Source organism: Nyctibius grandis, chromosome 1, assembly GCF_013368605.1.
Source record: "Nyctibius grandis isolate bNycGra1 chromosome 1, bNycGra1.pri, whole genome shotgun sequence".
Lineage (NCBI taxonomy): Eukaryota > Metazoa > Chordata > Aves > Nyctibiiformes > Nyctibiidae > Nyctibius > Nyctibius grandis.
In genome coordinates this window covers 24,924,081-24,944,706 of record NC_090658.1, presented here as the reverse complement: position 1 = coordinate 24,944,706, position 20,626 = coordinate 24,924,081, and the positions used below count along the sequence as shown (strand labels likewise).

Below are 20,626 nucleotides of genomic sequence, written 5' to 3'. Positions count from 1 at the left end.
AAGGATATAGGGTATTGTGACAGTGAGGATATTTTCCTGTTTCATAATGAAACTGATTCTGTTTTGAGTGAAATTAAGAGATTTCCCCCCTGCTCTTTTCTTGCAGGAGGAAAGCTGTGGTCTTATGTCAGTAAGTTCTTAAACAGAAGTCCTGAAGAGAGCTTTGAAATTCCTGAACCCAGAACATCCAGTTCAACTAAAATTTACCTGGAGCAGCCAACACCTAGTCCTAAAGAAATCGGTAGCAGCACTGATTCCAGAGAAAGCTATGGGGAGAGCACGCTGAAGGTGGTCCCACTGAAAAGCAGCCTAACACCGAGCTCTCAGGATGACAGCAGCAACCAGGAAGATGGCCAAGAGAGTTCGAAGTGGATGGACTCAGGATCCAGCTCAGAAGAAGAGTGCACTACTAGTTATTTAACATTATGCAATGAATACGGGCAAGAAAAAATTGATTCTGGCTCTCTAAATGAGGAACCAGTGGTTAAACTGGAGAGCGAAGGTCTAAATACCAAAGAGAGAAGTTGCTTACAGAAATGCGGTGTTGTTGGCAGTGATAGCTTCACCTCTCAGATTGCATCTCAGGAACGAAAACTTTTCATTGACAATGCTGAGTCGGAAATAGCTAGCCCTACTAGGATATTGGACTCATTAACTAAATCAAAGAACAGCCCCATGGAACTCTTCAGGATAGACAGCAAAGATAGCACTAGTGAGCTCCTGGGGCTTGATTTTGGAGAAAAATTATATAACCTGAAATCGGAGCCTTTGAAGCCATTGTTTCCTGTCCCAGATCATGACAGAAGCGTGGATGCCCTAGAGAGCAAAATGGGTGTGAGAGCTCATGACACTGTAAGCAGGGGTTCAAATGACTCTGTGCCAGTTATCTCCTTTAAGGATGCTGCTTTTGATGATGTAAATAGCATTGATGAAGGAAGGCCTGATCTCCTAATAAACTTACCCGGTATGTCTGATGAAACAGAAGAGGCAGCAGTGTCAAGGCCAACAAAGTTTACAAAAACTGATAGGGACATGTTGGAAGTAAAGTTATTAGAAACACCTGATGTCTTACAATTAAATAATTCTGCAGAGCCATGCAAAGCATTTGGTCAAGAGCTAAATCGTGTGGCACCAGAAGTGGGTGATCCTTCCCATGAGGAAGCAAAGGGACAAAGCGGTGTCGCTCAGGGAGCTCTTGGGACCCTCTTTACGTCTGACCAAGAGGTAGGTAGTTCAGAAGACAGGGCCCTGTTTCAAGGGCTTGGAGACTGCTCCTTAAATGTGACAAGCAAAGAAGAAAGTTTATTTGTTTCCAACCCACTCTCAGGTGCTGAAGATATTAGCTTGGATGGAGACGTGTTAAGAAATGAAGCAGTGTTGCTGTTTTCTGATCAAACGGAAGACTTTGGGAAAGAGGAAACAGACTTGGCTTTGTTACCAGCAGCTGAAAGTAAAAAGACAGCACCAAAGAGGGAAGACAAAATAGTAGTAGCAGGGGAGAAGGAAATACATCAAATTTTTCAGGACCTCGACGAAAGATTAGCGATAACCTCCAGGTTTTATATCCCAGAGGATTGCATTCAAAGATGGGCAGCTGAAATGGTTGTAGCCCTTGATGCTTTACATAGAGAAGGAATTGTGTGCCGCGATTTGAACCCAAACAACATCTTATTGAATGATAGAGGTCAGGAACTTTTGCAAATGCATTTCTTTTTATTCGCTGTTGCTTCCAATTAACTGAGTAGGCGTTTTATCTTGTAATTAGTATCTTCATTTCCTGTCTAGAGCTTCATTATCAGTGCAGCAAATTCACCCCCAGTAATAGCTTCTAGTACTTAATGATGCCATTATTCTTAATGATACTGTTTTTAGCTACAAAAGGAGTAATTACAGTTCACTTCTGCAGAAAATGGAAGGGAAAAATGTTTTGATTTCTCCTGTCGTTTTGTTTTTAGGACACATTCAGCTAACGTATTTTAGCAGGTGGAGGGAGGTTGAAGATTCCTGTGACAACGATGCCATAGAGAGAATGTACTGTGCCCCAGGTTAGAGCAATCACCTACAATGTTTCACTTGGAAAGCAGATTAGCAGCTTTCATTTTTTCACGGAGCCTCTATAGCATAGAGCTTGAGGTCGTGCAATATCTGAAATTTCTTTGCTTTTTCCTGAGTGTCTTAAAAAGCTAGAGGACTCATAACTGCTTTATTGTTGAACTGTGGTGGTGTTTGTTAGATCGTTTCCGTAAAGTGTAATTGTATTGAATGTCTTGTTTAAGCAAATTTAAGGAATGTTTTGTTTTCTTGCAGTTGTTTGCTATGTGTGAGTACATCCTGGTGACTGAAAAGAGCAAATAAAGGAAAGGGCAGACTGAAAAGATGACACTAAGAGCCTTAAAATACAAAAATTTATACAGGCAAAGAACATGGGGGGAAAAAAACATAGCAGTTTGAAAAATACAACCCTAATAGGCTCAGAGATGCCTCTGACATTTTTGATGAGCTACAGTGGGCTTTGAAATAGTTTAGAGAGCTCTTTTCTTAGAACTGCTTTCATCAATCATGAGGGTGGTAAAATCAATATCTCTTGGGTTTTCACAGCGAGAATGGCACTTGAAACTGAGCCCTCCCTCTTTTCCTTTTTCCATTTTATTTTCTGCTAATACAGTTGTCAAATGGTAGTGACAGCCAAAAATCAGGTGTTTTACTTACAACTTCTTATTTTAAAAATTTCATAGCCAGCTTAAAAAACCTACTTTTAGAGTTGAAATGACCACTGGGAGACTATTCATTTTCAGTTTCTCTTTTTTATTCTGAACTTGAAATGCCAACGTATTCATTCTGCTGAGCGCGTGGTCTGGCTAGGCATTGCAACTTGGCATGTAAGTAGTCCTCAAGCTCAGAGTCTGCAAATGTGCTCAGAAAAATTTAGAATAAGTTATCAGCAATGGAAGTTCAGAACTTAGGTGTCGGGTGTTTATTCTGTGACGTAGTCCTGCAACTGAAATACAGTAAGGAACTGCTCTCTGTGAATAAAGGTGGTAGGATCTCAACAAAAATTTGAGTGCCAGCCTCTTGAGATAAATAGTAAATAAAATCTTTTCTATCCAGGTGCAGGTCAAAAGGACAGGTATTACAAAGAAGAATTCTTTTTACCTGTCAAAGCAAACCAAACATCTTCATTCTACCTTCACACCACTTTAATTGAAGAACAAGAAAACAGAGGAATCCCAGCAATTCTTGTGGCTGTTAAATAGAAACATGTCCTGGTTGCCAACATGCGTGACGTCCTGTTAGAAGGTGGCATTTTCCTGCCTCCCTAACCCGGCCTCGTACAAAGCGCTCCCTAGTTGAGTAGTAGCAAAGATGGAAGTGCAGCCTTTTCCCACCCTGTCATCATTAATGAGCTGTGAAAGTCAAAGCTTAATTTTTCTGTATTTTAATGAGGATCCAAAGAGAGGCTTTTTTTTTGCCCCCTAAGCCCCAACCAGCCAACTCCTTCAGTAATTAAGTGTTTAGGGAGCAGTTGAAATAATATTTAGAAGTCCCCAAATGCAAGAATAAAGTTTTCCACACCATCATTATTTCCACCTCACAGCACAGGTGTGGTATGCGTCCGGGCTTTTCTTCCTTAACTTGCCCTCTCCTCTCCGCCCTCTCTGCCCTACCCCAAGCTGCTGTTTGCTTGGTGCGTCTGTAACTGGCGAGCTATAAGATGAGGATTTGCAAATGCAAGTATTAGATATATGCAAGATGGCTGAATTGATACTGCTCTATGATTCTTACCTTTCATATTTCTTGATCTTAATTTTATCTCTGCAAAGCATACTCTTATTTTAGTGTAGCTATTTCATACTAATTTTTGCGTAGGAGAGTAATACTTGGTATAACTTAACAGTACAAAATACATTCTGGAGCCAAGTGCCATTCCATTCTAAGCAATGATTTAATACCTGTACCTTCAATAATGGTGTATAGATGGTGTAAAGCTGAGTCCAAAGCAGCTTTCTTAGGGCTATGGCTGCTGGTAAATCTTGCTCTAGAACTTTTGATCAGTATTAAAAACATAGTCATGTTCATGGGCTTTCTTTAGACTCTGATGTTACGGGGAAAAAAACCACTTATTTGGATGTTCATTTTTCATTTTAAGGAGTGTACCATGTCCCTCGAACCCATGTCTCCCCTTTATCATGATAGCATTGCTCCTCAAGCTGCTTCCTGGAATAAGGATTTTGAAATTATGCTTGTAGTTCAGTTCAACACACTAAGAGAAATTGGCAAGGGTTTCTTTTTTTTTTTTTTTTTTTTTTTTTAATTCTTTTGAACTTGCTTTTTAGAACTGATCCTAAGTGTTTCTCACAGTTTGCTTTTTTTCCTGCTGAAAGAAGGGCTGCAGTTTTGTAGAGGTGAACAAGTGATCTTCACAAAATTTCATCAAGATTTCTTATCATAATACAACACAATGACTAAGTAAAGTGGCTCAAAGTGAGTCTTTATCTTGTTTTGAATTTTTCTGGTGTTTCCAGTGTTGTGTGCTGTGTTGCCCTACCTCTGGGTACTCAGCTTTCCCTCTCCTTTCCTAACTAAAGGATGCAGTGAAACTTGGCTTGTAAGATTTTGTCTCTGTGTGTTTAGCTTGGTGTGTGTTTTCATCAGAGTTTGGGACAGAGTAGGATTTGGATATGATAACTTGTGCATTACATGATTTCAACGTTTTGTTATTTAAATGCATTTGTTAAAAGTATGCAAGAAAGGCAAGATGTCTTTATCAAAACACTGTCTTTTAGGGTCTGGTGTTGGAGACTGAGAACAGATGATGAGTCTTAGGATGCAGTTCTTTTTCTGCATTGATTTTTGAGGAGCAAATTTTGGAGGCAGAAAAAGGAAAGGAGGAATGTGAACTTTAAACAGATTTCAGGATATCATCAATTTAAAATAGGAAACTGTATTGCAGAGTTATGTGAAAGATGTAAAAATATATTTGAAACAATTTTATCTTTTTAATTGATAAGGTTTCAAGTGTTACTTTTTTACAGCACAAGTTGTAAAGTGCTTAGCAGTGAAGTGCCTGAGGATGTATTTAAATTTTTTATTTGCTTTATTGGTTGAAGGAAAACATGGAGTCTAAATTCTGCAGTTTATATATCAGAATCTAATTCCTGGAGGGGCTAGGGATAATAATGTATTAGTGCTGAATCTTTTCAGACTCAGGGGAGAATAGAGGTCCACCCACATGGAGCTTGCTTGTAGGATCTAGTTTTTGTATTTGAGGCTTTCAGTACCCGAGGTTGTAACCTTCTATTAAAGCAAAGCAAGGTAGTATTGGTACAGAAGCAGTGCTCAGATCCTTGCCATGGTGAATAGTAAGGACTTGCTCAGCTCTTGTTACCCTACAAAAAGTGGAGAGGCAATGTGACTGCGTATGTAGAGATTATGCAGTGTATATATAAAGTAATAGAAAAAATGCAAATATTATAAATGGAGAAGTGTCAAAAAGATGAGGGAAGAGATAGTTTAATAAACTGCATACCATTCCCTGCTAGCAATATAATTAATTTTGTATGAAATAGCAATTGTCATTTTATATCGTGCATAAATTAAAAGCAGAGCTAAATCTCTGGCAAGAAGTGGCACTTCTCCACTGTTGACGGCAGGTGGCATTGTACCATTAATGGATGTTGCTGTTGCACTTGCAGGCTCTAATTTGCCTAACTTCGTATAAGAACTGGAGACGGAAGGTGCAGTTTCTTTATAATGATTTTCATATCAAGAACTGTACTCGCAAGCTCAAAGCCATGGTGTGTTATAGTGCTGTTGAATCTGTTGGTAAAGCTGGGTAACTCTCTTTACTCCTGTGTAGTTGTACTCAATAAGAAAAAAAGTTCATGCTGAACCAACTACCGCAACAACAAAGCTATCTGCAGATGCTTAAAAGTAGCGCCTGTGCTATACTTTGATTAATGGCCAAACTAAATCTTTGCTGTTCACCTATGATAACTCAAATGTTGTTACTCTAACCCACAAGGGAAATGATGGATTATAAATCATCCCCTATAAACTCAACACCACTTCAAGTAAAACTGGGAGAGGTTTGGCCAAGAATAACCTATTTGCTTTTAAAGAAGAATTTAAGCACTTGTAACTGAGCATTTCTGCTGCATTAATATGGTTAAGGTGACTAATGTGATGTTTATGCGTTTTTTTCTTTAACTTTCCTCCTATTTTTAGTAATTTTGTTTTCTAAGTGTCTTAAAATGTGCTAAGCAGCTGATGTCTGAATACAAAGTTAGTAGCAGATCAGATGAGAATGATTCACTTCTGTTTAAACAGTCCTTTACTCTCCATGCCCCCTGAGAACTCTTATCACACATTTGTCCAAAAAACCCCACAAAAACTAACAAAAATTCCCTCACATTATCCACCTGCCTGGTGGCTGATAGTATCAGCAATGTGTCTCTTTATCTCTTGGTTAATGTGCCTTGGTATTCTGAAGGGGGGAAAATTCCAGTAACAGATTCAATTTACATGGACAGAAACTTGAGCAAATGCCAGCCTAGCAGGGGGGCCATTATTCTGCTCTATAAATAAGTTTAAAAAAGAAACAAACACACACACAACCTGTGAATCAACATGTTTTGGTCTAATTGAGGGAAAAAGCAAGATAGATGAATTTTGAAATGCAAATGATCACCTTCTGTTATTTAAGTATCGGTTTTGCCAACTTTGTGATCTTAAATATAAAGACTTGTTACCTTTTAAATGGAGCAATAATTATATTCCATTCTTAACAGTTGTGATTTATAAAATCAAATTGGTAACTTTTAAAAAAAGCGACTTCATAGTATGCTTAATACCTGTGAGAAAACCAAAATTGTCTACAGCCACAGCCTAGTCAAGACCGTCTTCAACTAAAACAGATTAAGTTGAGGATTTACTCATAAAGAGAAATCTTTTAGGTACTTTTTCGATCTAACCTGTGAAGCGTCATGTTGTAGAAGTGACTTGCTGGTCTAACGTCTTGTGTAAATACGATGTGTGAATGTGATGTTTTACTTACACTCTCTGAGTTCTCCTTCCAGCAGTGGGGATGCGTTCTGTGGCATCCCTGTAGTGTTTTCGGAGAATGAGATTTCACAACGGGGCTGCCTTTGAGTCTTTTTTTCTTTCTTGTCCAAACAATGAGTTTTCACCAGACTGTGTTTACTGAAAAGTGGAGATTTGCTTGTTGAGATCGTAAAGCCAAAAGGAGCTTAGCTTCATAGAAAATGTAAGTAGGAAACTGGCCGTCAGTAATGCATCATGTTATTCTGATGCTTTCATAAGCCGTGTGCTACAATCAAGCCTTATTTACACAAACTAACCTTCACAGAAGCCCGCACGTAAATATATGTAATATTTGATTTTATCTAACCTGCTACCAATTGTACACAATGCAAAACTAAGCAAAAAGAAAGGCTTTGTGGGTAAAAGATTTTGTTCCATAAAAGACCATAAATGATTCAGTGTGCAACCTGATTTTTGTACAAATGAAGATGTCACTTCTGCTTTTAGACAATTGAAAAATACAGATGCAAAGTGCAGCTGATACCTAAAACATATGGCATGAAAATAAAAATTGCTAGGTTGCTATTATTAGCCTGTATGCTATAATTTTTATTTACTGAATAAGGAAAAAATGGTTTGCCTCTGTTTACCAAATAGATATTTGATGCTGGAAAACCTGCATATTATTTGTGTATGTGTTTTTCAGTAGTTTGCAGGTGCTCATTAAATCTGCTGTTCTGTATTATAGTAATTCAATTTGAGTAGATTGTTTAAGAAGCAAAATAACTGTGGTAGATTAAAGTGCCATTGACCCTGAGAGGTGTTGAGGGGTGGGCTGGTCTCATGGTTGTAGTGTAAGACTGGACTTCCTAGATTTTATCTCTGACTCTGTCCTAGCTTTTTGTGTGACATTAATGTCTCAGGATAATCCTAAAAAGGAAAAGAAGAAACAGGGCAGGTGAACGAGCTTTGAGCAGCAAAGACAGAAGGATGGGCTAGCCTGATTTGAAAAGCCCTGGCAATAGGAAACAGGAGTAAACGTTAACATGAAAAATATATGGCTGGCATGAATAATAGGGAAAGGGCTGGAGCTTCAGAAAAAGTACTGATTATTGTGAAGCTGGGAGTAACAACCGTTTGGAGTGGTACAGCTCTCCAAAGACACCTGAGTGTCCCACAGAAAACAATGACAACTGACTGCTCCCAGAATAGCAAGATGTCATGAACCTGGAGTAGGTAATTAAAAGCATAGGTTTGGGGAGAGAATCAGGTATTTTCTGAAAATGATCTGGTGTGGTTTGGCACTCAGGCTTGTTGTAAGTACACTACAGCTTTCAGGTGAAGTATGTGTTCTTGTGGTTTTTCGCAGACTCTGTAACTAGAATAAGCAGTAAGATGTACCGAAGCTGTTGATTTGTAAAAACGTGGTATTTTAGTCTGGCTGACTTAAAAGCCATTTAATAACTCTGGAAGAAACTGTAATTTACCTGTGTGGTGTGGTTGGTTTTGTTTTTTATTTACTTTCTTTTAAATTTTTTTTATTATTATTATAGATGGGGCTAAAACTTGAAGAAGGTATAGAATATGCCTTTTGAAAATAAATGGAGCTAGTTGAAAGGTTGATTAGTGTTTGCTTTGTTTTGGTAACAGAGCAGTAAAGTTTCTTTGTCTCTTTTGTCACTTGATTATTTTAGAGGAAGTTTTAATTCCATCTTGGGCTGCTAAAAGGAAGAAAGAACACAGGTCCCTCTATTAATTTTTTTTTTCTTTTAGTGACATGAGGAAATTTCTTCCAAAGAGGAACATAGATGTTCATGTGTTTTTTGAATACCTTTAAGATGAAACTTCCTGTTTTCATACTCCATTTGATCTTAGGAGATGTTCATTGGACTTGCCTCACTACTTTATTGTTTAAAGACCATGATAAACTTTTTATGCTTAGCTATAGATGGTTCAGTACTGTGTTTTATAAATTGCTAAAGCATTTTAGGCAGAGCATTATGGCCAGATTGCTTGTGTGATGTGTTATTTAGTGACTGTATCTTACGATATCTTGGCTGACTGAGTCTGCCTAGGGTAAATTAGCTTGTACTCATTTTGCTTGGTTCTCTGCAAATGCTTCTTTACATATATGGATATTAAAATATAATAAAATAGTAAGCTTTTAAAATTAAATGAATGTAAGGTAAATAGAATTTCCGAAGCGACTCTAATGGTTTTTCATGCAATACTGTTTATCTTAATGGCCACAGAAGGGGAAAACATTGTGTGTGATGTTTTCAGGATGTTGGACAAGTCCATTTCCTCCTGAATTGTTTCAGACACCTGATGGTAGTTCAGATGGGTCTCCTTGTTTTCTTATCACTGCAGAAACGATACTTGAAGGTGTCCTGTTTCTGCTTGAAACACAGGATAAGGGAAAGGGTCTCCTCAGGTTTTGAAATTCTTATCAATCCACCAAGAGTCAAATGGTTCCCTCCTTAATTCCAGAAAACCACCTCAATGCAAAGCCCTTCCTGACTCTTAGGTGTTTGGAGGAGCAGTACTTCTACCTAGAGCCTATTTTCTTGTGAGCTGACTTCAGATGCATATTTTTGGAAGTTACAGTTTATCCACAAAGTTTTTGGTTGAGTTTTTGTTCTTGGTGATTCGCAAGCCATCTGGCCTGAGTTGCACAGTGAATGTCTAAGTCCACTTTAAGCCTGGCTTCTTTTATGTTAACTAGCATTTGTGTGTGCTGGTTGGGAGGCCTTATTGTCAGCCGTGGAGGAAACTGTATTTGGCAGAAAATGTTTGAGGTGTGGTAGTAAAAGCCTTTGAAATCCTTCAGCGTGAAGGGTATATTTCAGGTTAAGGTGCTGTAGAAAGAATGAGCAAATGAGCCTTGGTGTTACGGTTAATAACTTTATTGAGGATGTGTGTTCAAGAGAGGTGAAGTTCTGCTTTTTTGCTTTAGAACTGGCACTTCTGTTTAAAAATACAGAGCATTGTCAGCTACGTATCCCTTATCAGGAAGTAAGGCATTACTGTGTATAATGCAAATACTGAGATAAGTATGGAAACTGTAAAGAAGTGGCCTTTCAGTTGAGACCAGCTGCCCTGGAAGGAGGATGGTGCTGGGTACTGAAGGTGTTTACCCGTACTATCTGTCTCTGTCTGAACCTGATAGCATTTTACAAATCTCCTTCCCTTCAGTTACTCCAATGGCTGCTGTTGAAATTGCTTCTATGCAGGAATTTAGCATTGCTGTTGACATGTGCTACTTGGTGCTAGATGTCCTATGGGCATGCATCGGGAACGGAGAAAGGAGAGAGCTCTCCCTTTTAATGAAGTTGCAGTAAAGTTGGAAGAACTACTGATGTTTTTTTTACCCTACTTTTTTATTTCTCCAATTTAAAAGGATTTTTTATTTGAAAATGATATGAATATTTTTTTTTCTGCAAATTTTGTACTGCTTGTCCTAGAAACATCAACACTGTGCACATGTGTGTGCATGTTTGTGTTTGTACAAATGTGGATAAGGTCCTTGATTTCAAGGTTCATGAAGTAAAGAACTGGCACAAATATCCCCATGTTATTCACTTAAGCTTATGGGTCGCTACCATTTATTGTCTAAATTACTTTGCTGATGGATTGAGATGAAAATGTTTTCTTAGTGAAGGCAGATATTGTGGTTCAGATTTATTGCAATATTAAAGCTTTAAAAAAATCATATGCCCTGTGTAGTATATTACATTAGCTAGTTACTCTGTGTCACTTGAAAGCACTTCATAATCTATAGTTTCTACATTTTCCCATGATGTGTAGTCAAGATAAAATGCAGTAACATTGATGTGATATCCTGAACTTATTATGATCAGCGTATTGCATCAGAAGTAATGGGACCTGTTCGAAGTAAGGGAATGTAAACAACACATGTTTATTTGTAGTATTCACAATGATTTTTTTTTTTAAGGAAAACATTTATTTTAATCTGAAATAAAGAAACTTTGGGACCTGGGGAAAGCAGCAGGAAAGCAGACATTGGGTAATAGGAGAAAAGGTGAGCTAAAATTTAGGTTTTGTAAAAGAGGATACTCAGATGTTCTCCTCAGCTTAGTTTTCAATTTTCTGTTCTGTGTTGGTTCAGATGACTTGTCACACAGTTCCTGGTGTGTGCACGAGAAGCCAGCCAGAGCCCTTCAGCCCAGGGAGAAATCTGCGTTACTTGACTGTTCCTATTTTATCCCACTTGTGTCCTTTTGGTCACGGTCAAAAGCGGATAGAAGAGTTCAGTGCTGCTCTTGTAAGAGATCTGCAATGACATTTGTTTTGGCTTGGCATATATTGAAAGTGTTGGATTTTGGAGAAGTGGACTCTAGTTTACTTTTTGACTCTTTTGACTCTTTGTGTCCATTTGCTTCACCAGTGAAATAAGTGAGGTTACATCGACTTCCCATAATGAACAGTGTGTGATTCTGTGAAAGAAGGCAGTGTAAGTTTGAAACTTCAAAGAACTGGATTAGCATCTGTGGTTGCCAACACAAAAGGAAATAATACCCAAAATCAGAGATGATTTTTTTTGTAATATTTCTTTTTCCTGTGCTCAGAATGATGTTATTTTTCACCTTTGGAATATTTTTTTTATATTGGGCTGTAACTCAGAAGGCCCATCCCCACTGAATGTGTGGAAGAATGGATTATTTCCTTTTGTAGCATTATTCTAAAATTTAAGATGTGTCAATATGGGGAAGTTAATGGTAGTATAGGAACTGAGAATGAAGTAGTCAATCCTAATTAACTCTTGACTCTACTGTCCTTATTTTGGAATAAGTGTGGAATTTAATTTAAAAATAAAAATCTTCACTTGTTTGGAAGGAAGCTGTCTTAGTCTAGAATATCCACAGGAGTAATATCCACACAGGAAAGAAAATGCTGCTCTAAAGAAGCCTAAAGTATTTGTTTTTAGATTTTACTTTCCATTCATATTATGTTGTTTTTGAATGTACATAATTGGACCATACAGCACTGGGAAATCAGTCAGACTGGAAAGGCATTTCCATTCAGTAGGTTTCACTGAGAGATGCCATGAAAACCTTTTGCCAGCTGGTTCATGTGGAAAGGCCAGAGTTTGGGGTTTTTTTTCTTTTCTTTTTTAAAGGATAGTTATCTAGAGGGTCTGTCAAAAGGATGTAAAATTAAATTGGAAGAGCAAATATTGTTTGTTTTTGTTTTGTGTTTTTTTTTTTTAACGCAAATTCTCTCAATTTACTGTAATTTTGACTTCCATCTAGATGCTTGCCTGGGATCTTAAAACATTTTAAAAATGCATATAATCATGTGGATATGATTCCTCATGTGGCTGCCATTATATCTTTGTAAAAGTTTATCGATACTGATAGAAGTATTAATCTGTAAGGAATGAAATAAATTCTAATGTGTGGCACCCTTATAGTGATGTATTGGGCATTCAAACACCATTAACTGTAATAAACTTTTCAATGTGAGGGATGTCCTACCTAAAGAAACAATGTATGAGCCATCCTTCCTTGTTGCTCTTGCAACAGCACCCTCAGCCTAGTGCTATAAGGTGCAGAACATCTTCTAGCTAGGGCAGCAGCTGCCCGAGGGGGCAACCCCTCTGCACATCTCTCTGCTCAGTGTGTGTGTGCATCTCTGTGTCTGGGGAGGTCTGGGGGCTACCACCTTCCTTTCCCTGACCGTGGAGTGCGACTCATCTGTAGTTCTCCTTGGCCATGCTTTCATACTAAGCTCCATAAAATGATGAGCAAGATTATTTTGAACATGCCACAATGCTTTTCACAGCAATGACTATGTGACTATATGCTAATTGTTGTCCTCTGCTGAGGAGCTGGTGTGGCTTTTGCCACCAAAGCTCTTTTAGTGCAGCTTCTGCATTTTTTTTGACAGTCAAAATGAAGATCTCCTCTTTATTGCAATCTTTTTTTCTGCCTGTTTTAGAGCAGACAGTGTGGTGTGTTTGTATTCAATAATTTTTGTAGTTTAAAGCCTGAGTCAGTGAAGGCCAAGTTTTCTGCATGCATCATGCTATTGAATGTGTGAATGTGTATGACAAGGGACTCTATAACTCCCATCTCACCTCTCCGTTGTCTCTTGTGCAGGGACAGCAGTAAGAGAGTGTTGGGTGCTGGCTGGATGCTAGGGAAAACAACTTTTTGTACCGAGATACAATTTGGGCTGAGCTGTAGCACTACACAGTTGCTGGCTGCAATTAGGCTCTGTGAAGTAGATTTAGCATCTCTCTCTGGTTCCCAACAGACAAGAGAGGCTGTTGTGAAAAACCTCCCATGGTGATCCCAGCAAAGGGTGTGGGTTAGCCACGAGATGAATCCTGCCCTCTAAGACAAAATTAAGGCATGCAGTAGGCTATTATAACCTCCCTGGTGCTGCTTTTATGGATGCTTAAGGCCACTCTGGTCAGTCTAGCTCTTCTGACCAGGGTAAATTCTCTAAATATGTTTTGCTTTACTGTCTGTCACTGTCCAGTTTTAGTCCAGTACAGAAGAATCCTAACTGTAGTGCCTACAAGTCTTGAAAATGCCTATGTATGCACGGAAACGGCAAATTATGCATGAAATGTATAGTGTTGCTGTGTTTGAACAATGCAATCTGTAGGTGGCTAAAGGGCTAACTAAATTGCAGGCATAATGAAAGCTGTGTGGTATTTAGTATATGTTCTGTCAGCATTAAACAGTCACCTTGTAAATATATGTTAATTTTGAAGGTGTAACTGACCCTTTTAATATTAATTGAAATCTCTCGTGTTTAGAGGTTGGTGCTATCCTAGAAGAGACAGAAGCCTGTGACTGGTGGAGCCTGGGTGCCATTCTTTTTGAACTCCTCACTGGGAAGGTAGGGCTGGGGGCAAGTTACTCGATAAAACTGACCTCTTGGCCAGTAGTTTCTCACAAGTGGTCAGCCCAGTTGTGATTTCCTTGCTTGTCTTTCTCAGACGTGCTTTGCTGACCTGAGTACCCTCAATTTGCTTGGTCTCCATGGGACCAGAGAAATGAAACATGCTCAAGTTAACAGCAGAACAACTTGATAAAGCCATATCAATCTCAGGACTGAAAAAATAACCAAAAACCATGCTGCTCCCTTAACCACAGTGAAATCAAAGTTCTCTAACATTCCTTCTGTACATTTACAAAATTTTTGCCCTAATAGTTTCAGTGTTACTTCCTGGGACAGTGTAGAAGCTATATGTTGCTGTTAGACATTAATTTGTTATTTTGAGACAAAGAGTGCTCAGACAGATCAAACTGGTGATTAGTTGACAGTTCTGCATGAAGAAAGCAAAGTCCACCAAATTCCCAGACTCTCCAAGTTTGAGCAATAGAGGACAAGCACTAAGATGTAAATGTTCCAAAACCGTATCTCCAGGGGGACGTCAGTGCCTGTAGACATTCCTCCCAGAAACAGTACTTCATACTAGGAAGCACTGAAATTTTAGCTGTGTGTGTGTTAATTTGCATGTATACTAGGAGATAATCCAACACTACAATTTTTAAATTAATAAATATATCTGCCTGCTTTGATTTTTTTTTTTTTAAAAAATTTTTTTTTCTTCTCCAGACTCTGGTGGAGTGCCATCCATCAGGAATAAACACCCACACTTCTTTGAGTATACCAGAGCATGTATCAAAGGAGGCCAGATCACTGATTCAGCAGGTAATTGAGGGGAAAATTTTTCTATAGGTACATGTGTAGACTGGACAAATACTTATCTATCTAAGTGGTTCTGGTGAAGTAAATGTAAAAACAGAAAGCTGCTGATAAGAACGTGGATGGGTCTTTTGTCAGCTCTGATGAATTTTGCCCAGCTGTTTTGTTGCATTTGGAAACTTTGACTTCTGCTGCCAGGTGTCTCTGTAGAAAACCAGAGTGCTTTGTTGTTTCTTCAACGAACAAGTTTGGTCAATGCTGAGTGCTTTGGAAACACCTGCTGGTGATGCATGAATGTGTTAGGAATTCTGCCCTAAATGTTCATGGAAACCCTTGTAGTGAATTGAATTAAACTAAAAAATCGTTCAGCAAGATAGCTCTAAGTACTATGAAACCTGTAACACACCGATTAGAAGTTGACCTTGCTGTGGTTGAAAATCTGTAGCTGTCCTCCAGGAAACCTTCTGGATGCCATTTGTTAAGAAAAGTACTTTAAATTGTGAATACAATGACTTTTGTAATAAGAAGATAACTCGTAGGTTGGACAAAAGGCAGAATAGGAAACCTTAAAATATAGATAGTCTTCCACACCATTTTCAAACTAATGGGAATAGTATTGATTGCTGGTTTTAATTTACTCTTAGCTTTAGATAGTTATGACTGAGAGAATAAACTTGTAGTACAGGATCTTGAGTTTCAAGTAATGCTTTCTTCCTTCTAGTTAATTTTGATCTAACTGAGGAAGTGGAGCCTGGATCTGACCTATTCCACTTGAGCAGAATAAGTGATATAGGTGAACTGTGTTGTTCAGCTTTGACGAGTATCTTGCTAGTGGATGCATGAATAATGACATCACGTAGATGTAGATTTGAACAGAGTGGAAAAAGTAGTTCTTGAAGAAAACGAAGGAAAGAGATTTTGAAAATTGAGTCAAAAGACCCAGCGACAGATTGATTTCTGTGCCATTACCGTGAAATGATTAATGGAAGTCGAACTAGACGTTTGGACCTCCTATTTTGACTAGGTGACACAGAGTCACCAAAGGTGAAAGCATGTCTGTGTGTTTCTGGCAAAGGTAGAAAGGGAAGTGACTAAAGAAATATCCCACTTTTGTATAATCTGTGTTCATATTGTTAGGTAGTAGCAAATTGTTACACTCACCCATAGATGCTACGGGACTCAAATGGCTAACGGAAAGCAAAACCACGCTTGATGAAGGGAATTCCTTCCATTAAGACTGGAAGTGAAGACAAATGAAGTCATCCAGTCCACTTCTTCCTGGCAATGTATGATTGTTCTTCACTGCAGACTAATGTATTGCCTATTTTCAAATATGCCGAAGAGTGGCTCTTTTGCCACGTGTGGTTTAAGTGGCAAATATATCTCTGCCACTCGCAGATACATTACAAGGCCATATCTGTTCAGAGAACAGTCACCCAGTGCCTGTTAGGTTAAGTGTTCTAGTGCGGGGTGGGGGACTTATCTGGTGGAGGTTCGTCTATACGAGCTAGTAAATCACGTTTTTGTTGTGTGACTATCCAAGGAAGCTGCCATTCATTGTTGAGGAAGCCTTGTCAGGAAAAGGAAGAAAGCTCTCTTGGCATGGATAGCAATTTGTCATTGTGACTTTCCTTCCCTCCACTGCCAAGGGTAAACAGGTCAAAGCATCACAGAATAACTCTCCGAGATCAATGTTCAGCTATACAGAAAATTGTGTCAGACGTTGTCTCCTGCTGTGGCCTCCAGTGCAGGTGACTTCATTGTAAACACCTCCTGTATTTAGCCAGCTTCTAAGAAAACAGAGATCTGTCTATTTCTGGTGAAAGATGAAGTTGTTATTTTTCTGTTGGTTTGGTAGATTGCACCCATGATTTTTTTCAGGCACCTCCAAGCTTTACTACCAACAAAATATGCGACATGACTTCAATAGGTATCTGTTGCAGTTTGTGTTGCATCTGCTTTCTAAGATTAAAGTTATTCTGGAAGGACAAGCTCCAGAAAATAAGTGTCCATGCTTACTTTCCCCCCGCTGGGGCTGGTTGTATTTCAGCAGAAGGCAGCGAGACCCTGACTGCATCTGTTTCTGCTGGCTTGTGGGAGATATCAGAGCAGCACTAGTCACTGTCACTGAGCTACCTTTACTATGTGACATTATGACTGCAAATAGCAGAGCCATCTTAAAATGTGTAAATTCCTATGTTTATGGATGTAGACTCACTTCGATGTTGAGTGCATTAAGATATGAATACACATTGTTCCAAGTGACAACTGGGAGAAGTTATCCTATTAAGCTGTTGCAGAAAAAGCAAGCAAGAAATCATGCCTTTGTACTGGCTGTAATTGAATAGAGCATAAACAGTTCTCTAAAACTGCAAAATATTTTTGTGTGTCTTTATTAGTCTCTTTGGAGTATTACCTTTGCATTCCCTTTTATGTGGATTGGTATCTTTAAACAGATGTAAATATTGTGATTTCCTTTTCACATGAATTCAGCATGTGATGTACAACTAAAAAGCAAACGAGGTGCTGAATTTTAGGAAATTTCCATGAAGCCATTACACTGTTTTGTTTCTTTCACTGGGGTTTTGATTTTTCAGTTTTAGTCCATTTGTAGGACTCTTTAAAACTTTTATATTTTTTGGAAATAGAGAACTGGCTGTAATATCCTGGTATTTTAGGACCAACTCATAATTTATGAAACGGAAAGTTACAGACCACTGCCCCTGATGTAGCTGTAACACAGTGGTGTGAGCAAAGGTTAACATGAAACCAACGCAGTGTCCAGAGTTCTACTGATGCAGGCTCTGGCTGCTGCTCTTTTTTTTTTTTTTTTAATGAAGTCCCAATGTGCAGTGCTTCAGGGAATTGCATGCTGTGATCAGTAGTCTCTGAAGACTGTAACACTGAGGCTCAAGGAGAGGAGAGTCTTCTTCCATTTATTGGATTTTAGGAATTTCAAGTATGCTTTCACGCTCTTGAAAGTAATTCATAGAGCAAGAAAACGGTAGGATGTCCCTTACCTTAGACCTTCCTGGAACTTTTAAGTAGTTGTTTTTGTTCTTACTGAATCATCTATATTTTTTTCTTTTTGTATCAAGCTTTTGCAGTTTAATCCTGCGGAGCGTCTTGGTGCTGGCGTTGCTGGTGTTGAAGACATCAAATCTCATCCATTTTTTGCCCTTATAGAATGGGCAGATCTGCTGAGGTGAGAGGTGCGTGCCCTCTGAACAAACTCAGGTCAAGTGGACAAGTTCCTCTGGCACAGAAGCACCCTGACTGGCTTCCTTTGGATGTCCCAAGCCTTTTGGATGTGATGACTAAAGGACGCTGGAGCAATCGGGCCAAAAGTGAACACTTTTAACAGGAATCACTGGTTGTACAGGGTGCTAGCTTATTTTTAGAGCAACTGGTTGCTACCTGTATGTAAGTCTTTTCACCAGAGGGTGGTTTGTGATGAAACTCCTGAGCAGCATGTTTAGCACTGCCAGCTTGTCGACTAAGTAGAAACAGGAATGTGCTCCTGGTGCTTTGTCTGATGGTGGAAGTGTCTATAGACTGTGCCAGTTGAAAGTATCTTTTATAGTGTCAATAGACCATTTCCCTATGCTAAGTGCAGCTCTGGGGGGGCGGGGGGAGGAAGGAGCAAATAATTTATTAATGGTATATACTGAATAAAATACTAAAATGCTTTAGTTGACACGTTAAAAATAATATAGCCATTAAAAATTAAGAAAGCTGTTGCATAATATTGTGGAATGTGTCTTGAAAATGGCATATCATTTCCCACTGTGGAAAGAGCATATAAAAGGCAAATACTGTCAAATGTTGTACTTTGTTGGCTGGCAATGTCTGTTTAAAACTCTTGACTCTGTTGTGTTTGGTGAGCTACATGTTAAAGTCAGTACAGAAAGGGAAATCTTCTTTGCCTCAGCCGGATAAACACTGCTTTAGCACTCTTAATAAGGAGCAAGAAAACATAATGCTAAATAAATGTATAGATTTAAAAAAGGAAAAGCTCTCATCGCTGCAGCCACTGCTTTATCACTTAATGAACTTTACTTCCTCCAAGTGTCCTATTTTTAGCTGCTACTTCAGGAAAAAACCTTTCTACTCGTGCTCTTCTGCTTGAGGAAGCTTCTGAACTCCTCTATTTGTTTGTTAATAGTCTTAATAAATCAAAGCAAGCCTTCACCCACTCTGCTGCTCCAACAGGAAGAAGCCTGGGATTTGTTCATGCCAAATGACTAAGTGACATCTCTGAGCAAACCCTAGTGGGTAAGACTTGGGCGTGAGCCAATTAGCTGACCTGTTTGTTTGTTAGAAAGGTCTGGAGAATGAGAGAAGAATATAAGCCATGCAGAATATTTTGCTGTGCGCTGCTGTTGCTGCTAAGCAGCCATGCTTGTCTGGGTTCCTGATGTACAAATGCTGTACGCTGCGATGCTTGTACAGATTATGGATCCGTGGGTTTTTTCCTAAATGTTCCCTTTTGCTCCCACTCATCTTTTTTTTTTTTCCTTTTCTTCTCCCCAGCTTTATCCGGAGAACAAAGGGCAAATTCCTTTGGGAAAGTGAGGTGACAGCAATGATTATTGAATTTACAACTCAAAAAAAAAAAAAAAAAGTATCCCTCCATTTGTATTTTAGCAGTGTATTTTATGGGCACTCCCAAAAGTGCATCTGCATAGTCTCCATCTGTTAGACACCGGGTCGGTGAATTCAAATAAAGTGGAAAAGGAAAATGCTTCACTTAAACAAAGGAAATCTGGAAACTTTTTTTTTTCCTTTTTAAATTATTCCACTCCCCTCTTTTTTTCTTTTTTCCCTTTCTTGTGATCATCAGGCCAGCAGAAGGGCTGTCACAACACCGCAGGTTGTAACCAGGTCACTAGTATCACTGCCTATGGAGTGCTGTCCAAGATTACATCACTCCCAGAAACTGTGTTTCAACCTACCACCCTCTGGCTTCATAACAGGAACTCCCTCAGGTGAGCCACAGGAACAACTTCCTGCGCCGAGCGGGTCGGAAATCTCTAATGCGGAGACCAAGCTGATCCAGAGCTTCCTTCCAGCACTGCCCTGGCTGTGACTTTGGAGAAGGCTCATTGCTCAAGGGAGGCCTCCCTTCCCTCGGCCACCAGATAATGTCATTGCCCGTGTTGATCTGTCCTCTTGCATTTGCCTGGCGATAACTGTAAGAAAAATATTTTCCATGTTACTTTAAAATGCTTTCTTGTTCAGGTTGTGCCCGTGTGCCAGTTGCACGGATAAGATAGCACAGGAGCACAAGCTGGTTTCTCTGAGCAGCAGAAGGAAGACGCTGTTCTAGCAGGAACCAGATGACCAGTCACTGTCACTACAAAGCATTTGGTTTAGTTAATGAAACAGAAATACTTCTTTTTCAAGTATGTTGGTAGTAAGGAAATCTAGATCAGAGAGACTAGAAGGATTGGGGCACTTGGCAAGATGGCTTGCCAGAATAGAGCCTTTGAGATGCTACTTGTTTTTGTAACCTTGCCACTGACTGAAATAATGGTTTCGCTAAAGGAAGCACAGTCTGGAGTTAATTGCACAAAAAAATCCTGCTTCTATCTTTTTTTTTTTTTTCCCTTTAACATGTATTATGTTGTATTGGTGTTTACATGTATTCCTTTAATAAACAAAACCTATCAAGTCTAATTCAGACCTTGAGTTTCTGAACTTTATTTAGTTCTTGAAGACAGTCCTTCCTACCTAATCAATACTTTTTGTCCTTGGCTTTTATGACTAGAAATGTTCTAGATATCTTCTTTTTGGTGCCTCTTATGAAGCCCTGTAGTGCACATCTTTATTTTGCTGACTGTTATGTAGTGCAAAGTCCATTCCACCTTCCTTCTGTTACACCTAACTGCTGATAGCA

At 39.0% G+C, this 20,626-nt stretch overlaps 1 protein-coding gene across 1 annotated transcript in view; it reads left to right on the top strand.

The window, feature by feature from the left end:
- The window catches only part of RPS6KC1 (ribosomal protein S6 kinase C1), a 92,980-nt gene extending 72,570 nt beyond the window's left edge, over window positions 1-20,410 (top strand). Inside the window, 5 exon segments of the mRNA XM_068406396.1 lie at window positions 107-1,684; window positions 1,956-2,045; window positions 13,832-13,914; window positions 14,638-14,733; window positions 17,826-20,410. Coding sequence (XP_068262497.1) covers window positions 107-1,684; window positions 1,956-2,045; window positions 13,832-13,914; window positions 14,638-14,733; window positions 17,826-17,936 — 1,958 coding nt within the window. The 3' untranslated portion in view covers window positions 17,937-20,410.
- Window positions 20,411-20,626: the final 216 nt, after the last annotated feature.